This window comes from Ovis aries, chromosome 19 (assembly GCF_016772045.2).
Source record: "Ovis aries strain OAR_USU_Benz2616 breed Rambouillet chromosome 19, ARS-UI_Ramb_v3.0, whole genome shotgun sequence".
Taxonomy (NCBI): Eukaryota; Metazoa; Chordata; class Mammalia; order Artiodactyla; family Bovidae; genus Ovis; species Ovis aries.
The window spans coordinates 43,016,191-43,031,680 of NC_056072.1; the positions used below are offsets into that span (position 1 = coordinate 43,016,191).

The 15,490-nt window shown below is 43.0% G+C and overlaps 2 protein-coding genes across 2 annotated transcripts; one reads left to right on the top strand and one right to left on the bottom strand.

Annotated features, from left to right (window-relative positions):
• Nucleotides 1-1,573: 1,573 nt before the first annotated feature.
• LOC101109212 (large ribosomal subunit protein eL6) lies at nucleotides 1,574-2,510 on the bottom strand. Its single transcript, XM_004017379.6, has one exon. It carries the CDS (start codon nucleotides 2,489-2,491, stop codon nucleotides 1,628-1,630), a length of 864 nt encoding a protein of 287 aa, XP_004017428.1. The 5' UTR covers nucleotides 2,492-2,510; the 3' UTR covers nucleotides 1,574-1,627.
• Nucleotides 2,511-9,644: 7,134 nt separating this feature from the next.
• Nucleotides 9,645-15,233, top strand: PDHB (pyruvate dehydrogenase E1 subunit beta). The gene is made up of 10 exons (XM_027958242.2): nucleotides 9,645-9,716; nucleotides 9,802-9,855; nucleotides 11,625-11,732; nucleotides 11,817-11,879; nucleotides 11,983-12,018; nucleotides 12,181-12,466; nucleotides 12,876-12,986; nucleotides 13,327-13,418; nucleotides 14,271-14,412; nucleotides 14,699-15,233. Exons 1-10 carry the CDS (start codon nucleotides 9,675-9,677, stop codon nucleotides 14,842-14,844), a joined length of 1,080 nt encoding a protein of 359 aa, XP_027814043.1. The 5' UTR covers nucleotides 9,645-9,674; the 3' UTR covers nucleotides 14,845-15,233.
• The last annotated feature ends 257 nt before the right edge of the window (nucleotides 15,234-15,490 follow it).

The window sequence follows — 15,490 nt, forward strand, 5'->3', positions numbered from 1 at the left end:
GGACCTAAACTTCACTGTTGTTCTTGTTCAGCCTCTCAGTCGTGTCCACCTCTTTGTGAGCCCATGGACTGCAGCACACCAGGCTTCCCTGTCCTTCACCGTCAAAAATTACCTCAAAATGAACCACAGATCTAAATGGAAAACTGTAAAACTTTAAAAGAAAGCATCAAAGAAGTTTTGCAACCTGGTGTTGGGCAAAGTTCTTAGAGATGACATCAAAACACGATCCATATGAGAAAACTCTGGTAAACTGAATTTCAACAAAATGTAAACTTTTTTTTCTGAAAGACTGTTGAAAAATGATGAGATATGCCACAGACTAGGAGGCTATACTGTTGGTCTTCAGTATCCAGATTCCATACCTGCAGATTCAATCAACAGAGCATTATGTCAGACGTCCTACTGTTACAAGTCAGGGTCCTTGGACTCTTTAATCAACAGAAATAGATAAGAGGCCAGACAAGGAATTTGGATAAAGCTTTTTGGGGACTCGGGCCACAACTCAAGGGACTGAGAACAAGTAACTGGTGCTGTTGCTTATCCCCCCTCCTCAAGGGGGAATTGTGAGGTGGCTCCTTAAATGGCATAAAGATAGAGGGGGGTGGTTAAGGGATTCTGCCCACACCCTTGGAGGTACTGTGTGCAGGGATCATGCATGGTACCCTGCTTTCACTCCCGGCACCACAGAAGTGGCAGCTGTCTTTAGTTGCCAAGTTGTATCTGACTCTTTAGCAACCCCATGCACGATAGCCTGCCACGCCCCTCTGGCCATCGGATTTTCCAGTCAAGAATACAGAAACGGGTTGTGTTTGGGTCTTTTTGTATTTTACTGTTCATATTTTGCCTCAGTTGCACACACATGCAGTTATTTTTAGTTGGTTATAATTTCTTTTCATATTGTCCATGGGTCTCTAGGCAGGAATACTTGAGTGGGTTGCCATTTCCTCCTCCAGTGGAGCACCTTTTCTCAACTTTTCACTATGCCCCATCCATCTTAGGTGGCCCTGCACAGATAACTCATAGCTTCACTGAGTTACACAGTCCCATTCACTACGACAAGGCTGTGACCCATGAAAGGGAAAAGATATGACATTGGAAGATGAGCCCTCCCAGATCAGAAGGTGTCCAATACGCAAATACTAACAGCTCTAGAAAGAATACAACGGCTCGGCCAAAGTGGAAATGATGCTCAGTTGTAGATGTGTCTGGCTTTCCTGGTGGCTAAGACAATAAAGAATCTGCCTGCAATGCAGGAGACCCGGGTTCAATCCCTGGGTCAGGAAGAGCCTCTGGAGAAGGCAATCCACTCCAGTATTCTTGCCTGGAGAATACCAGGGACAGAGGAGTCTGGCAGGCTACAGTCCATAGAATCACAAAGAGAGGGACACAACTGAACGACTAACACTTCTACTTTCAGGTGGTGAAAGTAAAGTCTGATGCTGTAAAGAACAATATTGCATAGGAACCTGGAATGTTAGGTCCATGAATCAAGGTAAATTGGATGTGGCCAAACAGGAGATGGCAAGAGTGAACAGTGACATCTTGGGAATCAGTGAACTAATATGGACAAGAATTTTTTTTTTTTTTTGAAATGACAAGTTATTTAATTAGGTTCTTTGCAAGAAGTTCAGAATACTACTTTGTGAGGATAAATTCCATTTGTGAGAGCAAACACAGAGCGGAGGTAGCCCTGGAGCTGAGGGACAGCTTTGATTCTTCGCAGAATTTGCGAGTCCACAGCTTTCTGGTCAACCTTGCGCTGCTCTGTGATCTCGTATTTCTCTCTCTCTGTGTCGAAGATCTCACCCTCCTGGTGTCTGGGTTTACGCAGCTTCTTCTTCTTGAAGTAAGTGTCAGTGAGATATTCTGGAATTTTCACACCACTGATATCGATTTTGGTGGAGGTGGCAATGACAAATTTCTGGTGTGTTCTACGCAGAGGAACTCGATTGAGGGATAGAGGCCCAGTCACAAGTAGCAAGCCACTGCCCAGCTGCTTCAGGAAAACGACCCTCTTGCCTCTGTGGCGCCCAGTGAGGATGATCAGAATGGTCCCAGGAGTGATGCTGGCACGCAGCTTCCTCACATGCTTACTGAAGGGTTTTTTGCCATGACTCAACAGTTTCCGAGGCACATCTTCCGTAGGGTAATACCTAGGCATTTTGCGAAGTTTGACCACTCGGGTACCACCGTTCTTGTCGCCACCAACTGGTTTTGTGACAGTAGCAAGGGCACGAACCTTCTTTTTCTTTTCGACCTTGGATTTAGGTGCTGAATATTTTCTCTTGTACAAGGCCTTTCTGGAGTACATGGCTGATCGGGAATATCTGCCAATTCCTCTGACCAGGACAGGATTTCGGCTGCAGTGGGGCTTCCCCTTCTTAACCTTCTTCACCTTTTCCACCTTTTTAGCCTTCTTGCCAGCATCAGCCTTCTTGGCTTCAGGTTTTTTCTCCTTAGTATCTGGCTTCTCAGCCTTTTCACCCGCCATCTTGCAAGATGGGAAAGAGACAAGAATGTTTAAATTTAATTCAGATGACCATTATATCTACTACTGTGGGTAAGGATCCCTTAGCAGAAATGGAGTAGCCCTCACAATCAACAAGAGAGTCTGAAAGGCAGTATTTGGGTGCAGTTTCAAAAATGACAGAATGATCTCAGTTCATTTACAAGGCAAACCATTCAATGTCACAGTAAACAAACTCTATGCCCCAAACACTGATGTCAAAGAAGCTGAAGTCAAATGGTTCTATGAAGATCTACAAGAACTAACTAGAACTAACACCAAAAGAAAGATGTCCTTTTCATTATAGGGGATTGGAATGCAAAGTAAAAATTCAAGAGATACCTAGAGTAACAGGTAAGTTTGGCCTTGGAGTATAAAATGAAGCATGGCAAAGGCTAACAGAGAGTTTTGTCAAGAGAACACACTGGTCATAGCAAACACCCTCTTCCAGCAAAATAAGAGACGACTCTACACGTGGACATCACCAGATGGTCAATACTAAAATCAGACTGATTATATTCTTTGGCCAAAGATGAAGAAGCTCTATAAGGTCAGTAAAAATAAGACCTAGAGCTGACTGTAGCTCAGATCATGAGTTCCTTATTGCAAAATTTAGGCTTAAATTGAAGAAAGTAGGGAAAACCACTAGGCTATTCAGGTTTGACCTAAATCAAATCCTTTAACATTATATAGTGGGGAGGTGACAAATAGATTCAAGAGATTAGATCTGGGAGACAGAGTGCCTGAAGAACCATGGACAGAGGTTTGTAATATTGTACAGGAGGCAATGGCCAAAATCATCCCAAATAAAAAGAAATGCAAGAAGACAAAGTGGTTGTCTGAGGAGACTTTACAAATAGCCGAAGAAAGAAGAGAAACAAAAGGTAAAGGAGAAAGGTAAAAATATATCCAACTGAATGCAGAGTTCCAGAGATTAGCAAGGAGAAATAAGAAAGCCTTCTTAAGTGAACAATACAAAGAAGTACAAGAAGATAATAGAATGGGTAAGACTAGATATCTCTTCAAGAAAACTGGAGATATCAAGGGAACATTCCATGCAAGGATGTGTAAGGTAAATGACAAAAACAGTAAGGATTTAACAGAAGCAGAAAAAGAGATTAAGAAGAGGTGGCAATAATACACAGAAGAACTATACAAAAAAGTCTTAATAACCTAGAAAACGAAGATGGGGAAACAATGGAAATAGTGAGAGACTTTATTTTGGGGGGTTCCAAAATCACTGCAGATGGTAACTGCAGCCATAAAATTAAAAGATGCTTGCTCCTTGGAAGAAAAGCTATGACCAACCTAGACAGCATATTAAAAAGCAGAGACATTACTTTGCCAACAAAGGCCCATCTAGTCAAAGCTGTGGTTTTTCCAGTAGTCATGTATGGATGTGAGAGTTGGACTATAAAGAAAGCTGAGCACCGAAGAATTGTTGCTTTGGAACGGTGGTGTTGGAGAAGACTCTGGAGAGTCCCTTGGACTGCAAGGAGATCCAACCAGTCCATCCTAAAGGAAATCAGTCCTGAATATTCATTGGAAGGACTGATGCTGAAACTGAAACTCCAATACTTTGGCCACCTGATGCGAAGAACTGACTCACCAGAAAAGACCCTGATACTAGGAAAGATTGAAGGCGGGAGGAGAAGGGGATGACAGAGGATGAGAAGGCTGGATGGCATCACTGACTCAATGGACATGAGTTAGAGTAAGCTCCAGGAGTTGGTGATGGACAGGGAAGCCTGGCGTGCTGCAGTCCATGGGGTCGCAAAGAGTCGGACATGACTGAGTGACTGAATTGAACTGCACTGATTGAACCACGATGGTATTGTCACTCACCTAGACCCAGACATCCTGGAATGTGAAGTCAAGTGGACCTTAAGAAGCATTACTATGAACAAAGCTAGTGGAGATGATGGAATTCCAACTGAGCTATTTAAAATCCTAAAAGATGATGGAGTTAAAGTGCTGCACTCCATATGTCAGCAAATTTGGAAAACTTATTAGTGGCCACAGGACCAGAAAAGGTCAGTTTTCATTTCAATCCCAAAGAAAAACAATGCCAAAAAATGTTCAAACTAGCGCACAATTGCACTCATTTCACATGGTAGCAAGGTAACACTCAAAATCCTCCAAGCTAGGCTTCAGTAGAACATCAACGAAGCACTTCCAGATATACAAGCTGGGTTTCAAAGAGGCAAAGGAAACAGAGATCAAATTGCCAACATTCACTGGATCATGGAAAAAGCGAGGGAGTTCCAAAAAAACATCTACTTCTGCTTCACTGACTACACTAAAGTCTTTGACTGTGGGAATCACAACAAACTGAAAAATTCTTAGAGATGTGAGTACCAGACCACCTTTCCTGCCTCCTGAGAAACTTGTATGTGGGTCAAGAAGCAACAGTTTGAACTGAACATGGAACAATGGACTGGTTCAAAAGTATGAAAGGAGTACATCAAGGCTGTACATTGTCACCCTGCTTATTTAATGTATATGCAGGATATATCATGTGAGATGCTGGATTTTAAAAGGTGTTCAGTATTGTTAAATACAAGGGAAATGCAAATTAAAATCACAAGGGACACCACTACACATTGATTAGAATGCCTAAATAAAAATTATTGATAATATCAGGTGCTGGGAAGGATCCCAGGGCAACTGTATTTCTCATACACTGCTGGAGGAAACCTAAAATGGTACAGCCACTCTGGAAAAAGTTTGGCAATTTCTTAAAAGTTAAACATACACTTAATAGGCAGTCATACTGCTGGATACCCAAAGAAATGAAAATTTAAGTTCACATAAAAACCTGTAAACCAATGTTCACAGCAGCTATACTGGAAATAATTAAAAATGAACACAACTCAGAAGTCCTTCAATGGATGAATGGATAAACTGACAAAGCCATACAACTACTCAGCAATGAAAAGGAATGAAATGTTGATACAAGAATTACTTGAATGGGTCCCCAGGGCACTGGGGTGAGTAAGTACAGTCAGTCTCAAGAATTACATATTGCATGATTCCGTGTAAAAAACATTCCTGAAATAATAAATTAAAGTGGTTAAGAAGAGAACAGTGGAGTTAGGGGTGGGAGAAGGTGTCTACGTGTGTCTACAGAGGGAGTTTCTCTATAGTGATGAAATGATTCTGTACTTTGATTGTGCTGGTGGCTACATAAATTTGTACAGATGATAAAATTTTGTAGTACTATTCACACACATGCAGACATGTAAGAATGCATATAAAACCTGGTGAAAGCAGACAGAGTGTCTACCTAGCTAGTATTGTACCAATGTTAGTTAGTGTCAAGCTAACTAGTATTGTACCAATGTTAATTCTGGGTTTCAACAACAAGCTATAGTACATAAAATATTTTTGTTGTTGTTCAGTTGCTAAGTCATGTCCAGCTTTTTTGTGACCCCCATGGACTGTAGCCACTCAGGCTCCTTTGTCCATGGGATTTCCCAGGCAAGACTGGAGTCAGTTGCCCGGTGGCTCAGCAGTGAAGAAACTGCCTGCAAAGCAGGAGATTCAGGTTCAATCCCTGGGTCAGGAAGATCCCCTGAAGAAGGAAATGCAACCCACTCCATTATTCTTGCCTGGAAAATCCCATGGACCCATGAGCCTGGTGGGACTACAGTCCATGGGGTCACAAAAAAGTCAGACATGAGTTAGTGACAGAACAGTGGCAACAAGCAATAGAAAATATTGCCACTGAGCAAAGCTGGAAGGGAGGCACAGGGAAACTCTTGCACACTCTTCGTATTTTTATACTTCTTGTGGGTCTCAAGATCTCTCAAAAGAAAAAGTTATGAGAATAAAAAGAGGAGTAAAGTATTAAGATTTAACATGAATGAATCAATTTCAGTAACATTTGCTAAGCTAAAGAAGCCAAACACAAGAGCACAAGGTATATAAGAAATATAATTATATATATAAATATAAACGAATATAACTCCATTTGTTTCAAGTTCTAAAACAGGCCAATGGAAATATGACGATGAAATCGGATCAGTGGTTGCCTACTGAATTGAATAGAGAATTACTTAGAAGGAGACATGAGAGAAATTTCTGAGGTGGTAGAAATGTGCATTTTAATGTGTTTAAGTTATAGCTAAAAAGATGGAGTGAAAAATCTTTAATAAACCCTGATTGCAATGACCAAAATAATAATAATAATTGTGGAACCCTGTGGAGATTGAAACTTTGGATGAAGGACTTTCTGATGAGTGACAACCCAAAGATACTGGAGGACAAATGTTCCTGGAACTTTGGAAAGATTTAATTGCAAGACTGAAGTGGCTTACACTTTCCAATCCTTTTCTGTAAAATTCAGTGAGCCTATGAATGTAGATTGGCTTTAAAAAGATGATAGGTTTACACTTTAACACTTCCAACTTTTGTGCTTTTTACTCCAAAACATAAAATTATGCCTGGCTTTCCCAAACTGGCCATCTATAGAGTTTGAAAGGAATGTATATATACAGATGAAGATATTCAATGTGTCTGAAATGTTTGCAGTCATTATTTTAAAGGAAATTCTCACCTGAGGCCAGCTGAGTCCTCTGGAGTTGCTATTGCCATTCTGACACAAGTGGCCAGGCTAGCTACACAGTCTCAGGATTCCTGGCTTTTTGGGATTTCTGTGTAAATAAAGTCTGTCTACATCACAGTCCATACTTTTGGTTTCTCTTTAGGCCTTTCTTCCCTTACATTAATACCTCCTTTTGCTTTGTAATTTTAATTCTGAAACCTTTTAGTGCTGGATGGTGGGAGAGGTGAGAGAGGCAAGAGAACTGACTTACATTTTTGTTCTAAGCAGAACCCAGGAACCAGTGAGGGGTGATATCTCAAATTCGAGGCTATTCCCGAGGATGCTGTGTGGCTGCCAGAGAAGTACTGGTTTCCTGTCAAGGACTTGACAAGTAAAAACCGTTGCTTGCCATTGTGCTCTACAACAGTTGAGTTATTAGCCACTGCCACTGCTGACCATCAACACACCCTGAAAGGAATTCAGGACAAAGACTGAAAATGAGGCACTCCAAGCTCTGAGAAAATGAGGCACTCCGAGCTCAACTGGTGGCTCAGAGGTTAAAGCATCTGCCTGTAATGCGGGAGACCTGGGTTCAATCCCTGGGTCGGGAAGATCCCCTGGAGAAGGAAATGGCAACCCACTCCAGTATTCTTGCCTGGAGAACCCCATGAACAGAGAAGCCTGGTGGGCTACAGACCACGGGATCCCGAAGAGTTGGACAGGACTGAGCGACTTAACATTCACTTTCACTTAATGTTCACTTTCAAGCTCTGAGAAAACCTGGTAAAACAGGCCTTCAGATAATTTCAGGAGAATAGCTTATGAACCCAGTTTCTTGCATCTCACCATACTTGGAAAAGCACTACAAATCATTAACTAAAATACCTACTCATGACTAGCAGTAGCCTTCTACCCAGATGTGTGCCAGACTGCATACCCTTCTCCAAATCACTATGCACTGAGAGCAGTCTCCTGGGGTATAGTCCTCATTAAGTCCCCAAAGAAAACGAATCTCACAGCTCTCACGTTGTGTGTTTTATCTCAGTCCACAGATTGAAGGGACTAGGCAATGATGTCAGGAAGACAGAATGTCTTGACTTCACATCTTAGAGACAAATTTTCCATTTTAAAGATGATGAAGCAAAAGCCCAGAGACTAAAAGCCATGCCCAAGCAGCTGTGTCCAAATTTCTCTCTCTAGCACTACCCAGCCTCTAGCTCCAGGCTCCAAACATTCAACCTGAGCCTGTTGTCTAAATATAGCTTCTTCAGAATAGATCCTTATCTCCTACACCTAGTCGCCTCTCTTCTCAGACCCACCCAACAAAAACAAAGAAAACCCAAACCTTCCTCAACTCTTCCCCTTCCCTATTGATTCCAGTCCCAAACAGATCTCAAACCTGCCACCTGCTTGTCATGCTGAAGCTGTCCTCTATTCCAGTTCTCTCTACCAAAGTCTCCCTGGGGTCTCCCTGCTTCTGCCCTCACCCCTCTCCTCTCACTCAGCAACCAGATTCCTGTGACCTAGTCTCTCCCTGCTGCACTGGCTTCTCGGGGCCCTTACAGTAAACCCAGATTCTCAGGTTACAGACCAGCAGCTCGCAACCCTCACAGAAATTTCTGAAATGTCCTGGATAAGAGTGGGGACTGGGGGAGTCCCCAAAGGTTCTACGTGACCCATTCCCCTCCCTCCCAAGTCAAAATGAGACCAATGAGATAAAGCTTCCAGAGGCTTCCCTAGTCAGGTTATGTTCAGTCACTAGGCGTGTCCAACTCTTTGTGACCCCATGGACTGCAGCACGGCAAGCCCCCCTGTCCCTTACCATCTCCCAAAACTTTGCCCAAGTTCATGTCCATTGTACGGGTGATGCCATCCAGCCATCTTATTCTGTGACGCCCTCTTCTCAGGTGATAGGCCCTCTCTAAATGCAGGTTGTTGTAACTCCCTCCCAGGTTGGGACCCCAAATTCCGCTTTACGAAGCAGTGGGGAAAGACTACCTTTTACAGTCAGGAGTCATAAAGTCAAATTCTGGCTCCTTTAACCAATCCTTACTTCATTCAGTCTACCCATCTGAGAAATAGAGCTAATAATATTAACACTAATTACCTGAGAGGGTTCCTATGAGAATTAAGTGAGCCCTAAAGCACGTAACATAATGCCTGGCACACATGAAAGCTAGCTCCAGTTCACATTCTAAGGAACCACAAGACAGTGTTTCCAGGGTAACTTGTCACACTGTAAATACCCAGTCACCAGATTATGTATAAAGTGCTCCTTCGTACCAAAGCGTTTCTGTGCCTGCAGTTTTCACGGCCTCGAGTTACGCTCATCAGCGTCTGACTTTCGTTCCCCGCGTCCAAAATACTAACACGGAGGGACGCGCTCCGGGCGTGCACCCCGAGCGCCGGCAACCGCCTGCGCTCCCTAGTTTCCCGGCCGCCGCAGACTGGGACCACCCACACGCCCCTCGGCCCGCCCCCTCGGCCCATGACGCACTGCGGGAGGCGGGGCACGCAGGCGTCGTGCCCTGCCATTGGCCCGCGCCGGCGGGGGAGCGGGGTCCGACTCGTCCGCGGCCCTGCTGTGCTGTCATTTGGCAGCGGCTAGAGGACACGGTCAAGATGGCGGTGGTTGCTGTGTTGGTGCGGAGACCCCTTGAGCAGGTAGGCAACGGCTCCCTTGCTATGACCCTGCGCGACCCCTGCCCACTCGGTTCCCCTCTGAGCGTCCTCTCTCTCTCCCTGCCAGGTCTCCGGGCTGCTGAGGAGGCAGTTCCACCGGACCGCGCCGGCTGCACTGCAGGTAACTGGCCCGGACGCTAGTCGGGCCGGGAGGGCCCCCTTGCCCCAGGGCAGAGGCTGGGGTCTCATGTCACCCACGCGAGGCTTAATGGAATCAAATGGCCGATCTGAGAGAACTAGACGTGACACTTCTTCCCTCACCTCCCCTTAAAATTTTTTATTGTGGTAAAATATACATAACAAAATTTACTGTTTTAAACTGGATATTCAGTGGCGCTAAGTGCATTTAGCACGTCTTCCATTCACCACCAGAACTTTATCATCGTCCCAAACAGAAACTGTACTTACTGAACAGTAACGCTTCCTTAGCCCCTGGTGACCTCTAACCCCTCGGTACTTTTCTGTGGTGATGAATTCATGTATTCTAGGGATGGCCTATTGGAGAAGGAAATGGCCACCCACTCCAGGATTCTTGCCTAGAGAATCCCAGGGACAGAGGAGCCTGATGGGCTGCTGTCTGTGGGGAAGAACAGGGTCAGACACGATTGAAGCGACTTAGCAGCAGCAGCAGCAGCAGCAGCAGCAGCAGCAGCAGCAGGGGTGGCCTGTAAATGGAATCATTTAATATTTTTCCTTATAGGTCTGACTTCTTTCACTTACCAAGTTTTCAAGGTTCATCCATGTTGTAGCATGTGTCAGAATTTCATTCGTTTTTAAGGCTGAATAGTATTCCGTTGTAGGCATGTACCACCTTTTCTTACCCACTCACCATTGATGGACACCTGAGTTGTTTCCACCTGTTGGATTTTGAATAATGGTGCTGTGAACTTTGATGTGCAATTATCTGAGTCCCCGCTTTCAGTTCTTTTTTTTTTTTTTAATTTTAAAATCTTTAATTCTTACATGCATTCCCAAACATGAACCCCCCTCCCACCTCCCTCCCCATAACATCTCTCTGGGTCATCCCCATGCACCAGCCCCAAGCATGCTATATCCTGCGTCAGACATAGACTGGCGCCGCTTTCAGTTCTTTGGGGTATAAAATCTAGAAGTTGGAATTGTTGGATTATATGGTAATTCTGTGTTCAAGTTTTTGAGGAATTTCTCTTTCTCATTTCTGTTACTGGAGGATTCTACCAACCTTTATAGTTGAGTAATTCCTAGATCCTGAAGGCAAAGTGTGTGGCAGTGTCTGGCGCTTAGTTAGTGCTCATTATGTAGTGTTCCTTAGGCTTCCTTGACTGTTCTCTGCCCCACAGTATACCAAACGTGGAAATAAAATTATCCAGTATACTCTCTACTTAGGAAAGCACCTGTGAACTGGCCTGGCCAGCAAGCAGATTTCTCAAGATTAGGTAGTCATTAAGAAAAAGGGGACTTCCCTGCTGGTCCAGTGGTTAAGAATCCACCGTGCAATGCAGGGGACGTGGGTTCAATCCCTGTTCAGGGAACTAAGATCCCACATGGGAAACTGAGCCTGTGCGCCACTACTGCTGAGCTCTTGGATGGCAGCTGCTGAGCCAGTGAGCCACAATGAAAGATCCCGCACAACACAGCGGGAAGATCCCATATGTGCGACTAAAACCCAGTGCAGCCAATAAATATTAAAAAGGGAAGTGTTTAGTATACTTTTCATTCATACATCTAATCATAGACTGGCAATAAGCAATAGAAATGTTACTTTTTAAATTCTTTGAACTTGTAAAGAGAAGCCTGTTCTACTGATGGTTTTTGTCTAGTGTGCTGTGGGCAGCCTAGGTCAAGAGAGACTCTCAGTAGTATCCTAAGTAATCTTGTAGTTTATTGACTGCTTTCCCATGCCTGTGACAGGTGACAGTTCGTGAGGCTATAAATCAAGGCATGGATGAGGAGCTGGAAAGAGATGAGAAGGTATTTCTCCTTGGGGAAGAAGTTGCCCAGTACGATGGGGCATATAAGGTAAGTAAGGAAAAAAAAAAACACTATACAGAATTGAGATGGTCATTTGCCCCCACTTAGAAGTAATGGGGTCATTGCTTATAGGTTAGTCGAGGCCTGTGGAAGAAATACGGAGATAAGAGGATCATAGATACTCCCATATCTGAGGTAAGCCTTCCATCAGGAAGCAGACCTTGGAGGGGCATGTCTGTTAAAGGATACTACTATAATTTTTGTGGATTTTTACTTACATTTGCATTTTACTTTCTAGATGGGTTTTGCTGGAATTGCTGTAGGTGCAGCTATGGTAGGTAGTCTTCTTTGTGAATCTCACCCAAAGAGTTTCTTTTAACAACACCTTTTAAAATCACTGCTTGAGTGTTGGGGGTGGGGCAAAGTAGTTATTTGCCACTCTAAACTGATGTTTTCCAGTCTTTTCAACATCTTTTCAACATTTTTGATTTGACAGGCTGGGTTACGGCCCATTTGTGAATTCATGACCTTCAATTTCTCTATGCAAGCCATCGACCAGGTCATAAACTCAGCTGCCAAGACGTACTACATGTCAGGGGGCCTTCAGTCTGTGCCCATAGTCTTCAGGGGGCCCAATGGCGCCTCAGCAGGTGTAGCTGCCCAGCACTCACAGTGTTTTGCTGCCTGGTATGGGCATTGCCCAGGCTTAAAGGTGGTCAGCCCCTGGAGTTCAGAGGATGCAAAAGGGCTTATTAAATCAGCCATTCGGGATAACAACCCAGGTCAGTAGAGGGGTGTGTCGTGCATCTCTTTTGAACATTAAAGTACTAAAATGAAATATCTGCATGGAAGGAACCATTAAAGACCTTTAAAGTTAGGTGTAGACATATGTTAGAGATCTACAGATATAGTAAACATAGGAAAAAACTAGTGTTTTTCTTATCTATGACTATATGGGGGCCAATTAGGTACAAGAGAAATTTACTACACACCTATAACACTGATTTAACCCCAGAGGTAAAATCATGATTGACCAGACTATAGATGTCTGTATCTAAACCATCCATAAGGCTCCTGGACACTGTGACGCTTCCTAATCAGCACAGTGAAACGTCTCACAGAATGAATGATTGTGTTTCTAGATATTCTTAGTCATGTGGTTACGTTGGTTTAAATATTTATATATTGTAGTGGTGATGTTGGAGAATGAATTGATGTACGGAGTACCTTTTGAACTTCCTTCAGAAGCTCAGTCAAAAGATTTTCTGATCCCTATTGGAAAAGCCAAAATAGAAAGGCAAGGTAAGCGAAATCAGTATACACTTCAACATTATTACCACTCTGCTCCTTTGTTCATGTTGATCAGGCTCGATCTAGAAGTTACTGGCCTTTACTTTGACTAGGAAATTATAGGATAAGTTCAAGTTTAAAGTGTGTTATGCCCTGACTGCTCCATGTATTTGTGCTTTTGTAAATCTGAGCCTAGTGGATTTGTACTTCATTTCCAGGAAGGCTATCACGTTCTCATCTCACTGGAATGAACTAAAGATTTTACTAATGAACAAGAACCACAGCTGGCTACAGAGAAGGACAGTGTGTTTGGTTTCAACCTGACCTCTGATCTGTGACAACTTTGTTTCAGGAACACACGTAACTATAGTTGCTCATTCAAGACCTGTGGGCCACTGCTTAGAAGCTGCAACAGTGCTGTCTAAAGAGGGAATTGAATGTGAGGTAAGTGGACATGCACATGTTCTTAAAGAATCAGAAAAATCCCTTTAAAAAGACCCAGAAAGATGAGTTTGAGTTCTGTAACAGGTTATTAGATATGAAATCTTGCTTTGTCACTTAGTTCTGTCTCAGCTTAACGGTGGGAACCTACTTGGTTTTTAAACACCTAGCTTTTTAACACCTAGTGTCTGGATCTTTTTAGTATCTGTTTTATCAAGTTAAGATCCAAACTTAGAGCTGGAGGTTGGGAGAATGGAAAACTTAGAAGTCATTGAGTCTAACCCTTTGATATCCAGGAGATAACACTTGCTGGTTATGCTTAGGCAAGTTATATATGTACTTTAATAAATCTCAGTGTCATCAGCCATAAAATGAGGATAATACATTTACTGTCCCATCAGGGTGGTTGTGGAATTATACTTACTGTAGTGTCGGGTACTTGGTAAGCAGTCATGTGTTAGTTACTATTTTGATGAGGAGGAAGTTAAAGCCAAGGGAGGACAAGTGAGTTTTGTAAGTGAACAGAGCTGCTTGTAGTAGAGATAAAGAATTTTAATTAGTTTCCCTTTTGACATAGTCAGATTTCCCTAGACTCAAAGATTGACAGGAAATGCAGGTTTCATCCCTGGATCAGGAAGATCCCCTGGAGTAGCAAATGGCAACCCACTCCAGTATTCTTGCCTGGGAAATCCCACAGACAGAGGAGCCTGGCAGGCTGCAGTCCATGGGGTTGTCAAGACTCAGACACAACTGTGCGACTGAGAACACACATATAAGGGAAGTGGCTTTATGGGGATAGAACTGTATTTGTGAGGCAGTGGCTCTATAAAGCTATTTACTGTATTATTTGTCTAGGTGATAAATTTGCGAACCATCAGGCCAATGGACATTGAGACAATAGAAGCCAGTGTCATGAAGACCAATCACCTTGTAACCGTGGAAGGAGGCTGGCCACAGTTCGGAGTAGGAGCTGAAATCTGTGCCAGGATCATGGAAGGTATTTCAGACACACTGATTCCAGAAGAGTTAAGCTGTAATAAACACTGTTTATTATAGGACAAAATAAGCAAAAGCTAGGGATGATCAAATGACTTGAAATTTTCAACTTTCCAGCTTGGTATTTTTCCTTTGGGTAATTAAACAAAGCAAAACCATAAACAATTCTTTGTAATTAGCATAGATTTCAGACTTCCCTTCTCTGGGCAGCCATACCTGCTGTGCTGAAGTGGTGGTGTTCAGCTGGTTTTCCTTGCCTCTCTGATTTGCACCTCCTTCCCTCTTAGGCCCTGCGTTCAATTTCCTGGATGCTCCTGCAGTTCGTGTCACTGGTGCCGATGTGCCTATGCCTTATGCAAAGATTCTAGAAGACAACTCTGTACCTCAGGTTAAAGACATCATATTTGCAATAAAGAAAACACTAAATATCTAGTTTGGACTTGAAGTTCAGGTCATTGGAATTTACTTAAAATACTTGCTGACTCTTCATCTGGATTGTTCCATAAGACCTTTTAATTCATAAAGTTATCTCTGAAGCAGCAACAGATTTTTTTACTGGGAAGAGGTTTAAATGTGTTTGTGGTAAAACGTGCCCCTCTCCTAAGTTCCGTATTTTTTTGGTCTATTACAGTACCATGTTCTTTGAATAAGATTCATGTGCAGTTTTACCCTCTCACTGGAAGAACATGGTGTAAATGTGGCAGAGTCCTGATGAAAGATATATCCAAAAAAGGATGACTTATCTGTAAAAAATAAAAGCATTTAATCTACATTTACTGTTAAGATTGTTTTGATAAGCAATAAAGGAATTCCTAACTATGACTAATGGTATTTTTATATTCTTCAGATAATAAATGTGGCATAGAAGTCCTAGAATTCTGTTAAGAAATTAGTGCCATCAGGAACTAAACGCTAATCTCCTAAACTGCATCACTTACTTACAACAGGAACTTGCCCACCGACTCTTCAGATGCCTAATTCCAGTAGGTTCTCTTCAAAGCTAAACCAAGATCCACGTCAGGTATTTTTCCCACTGCCAAAAACCATAATATTCTGCCATACACTGCTTTCCTCAAAAG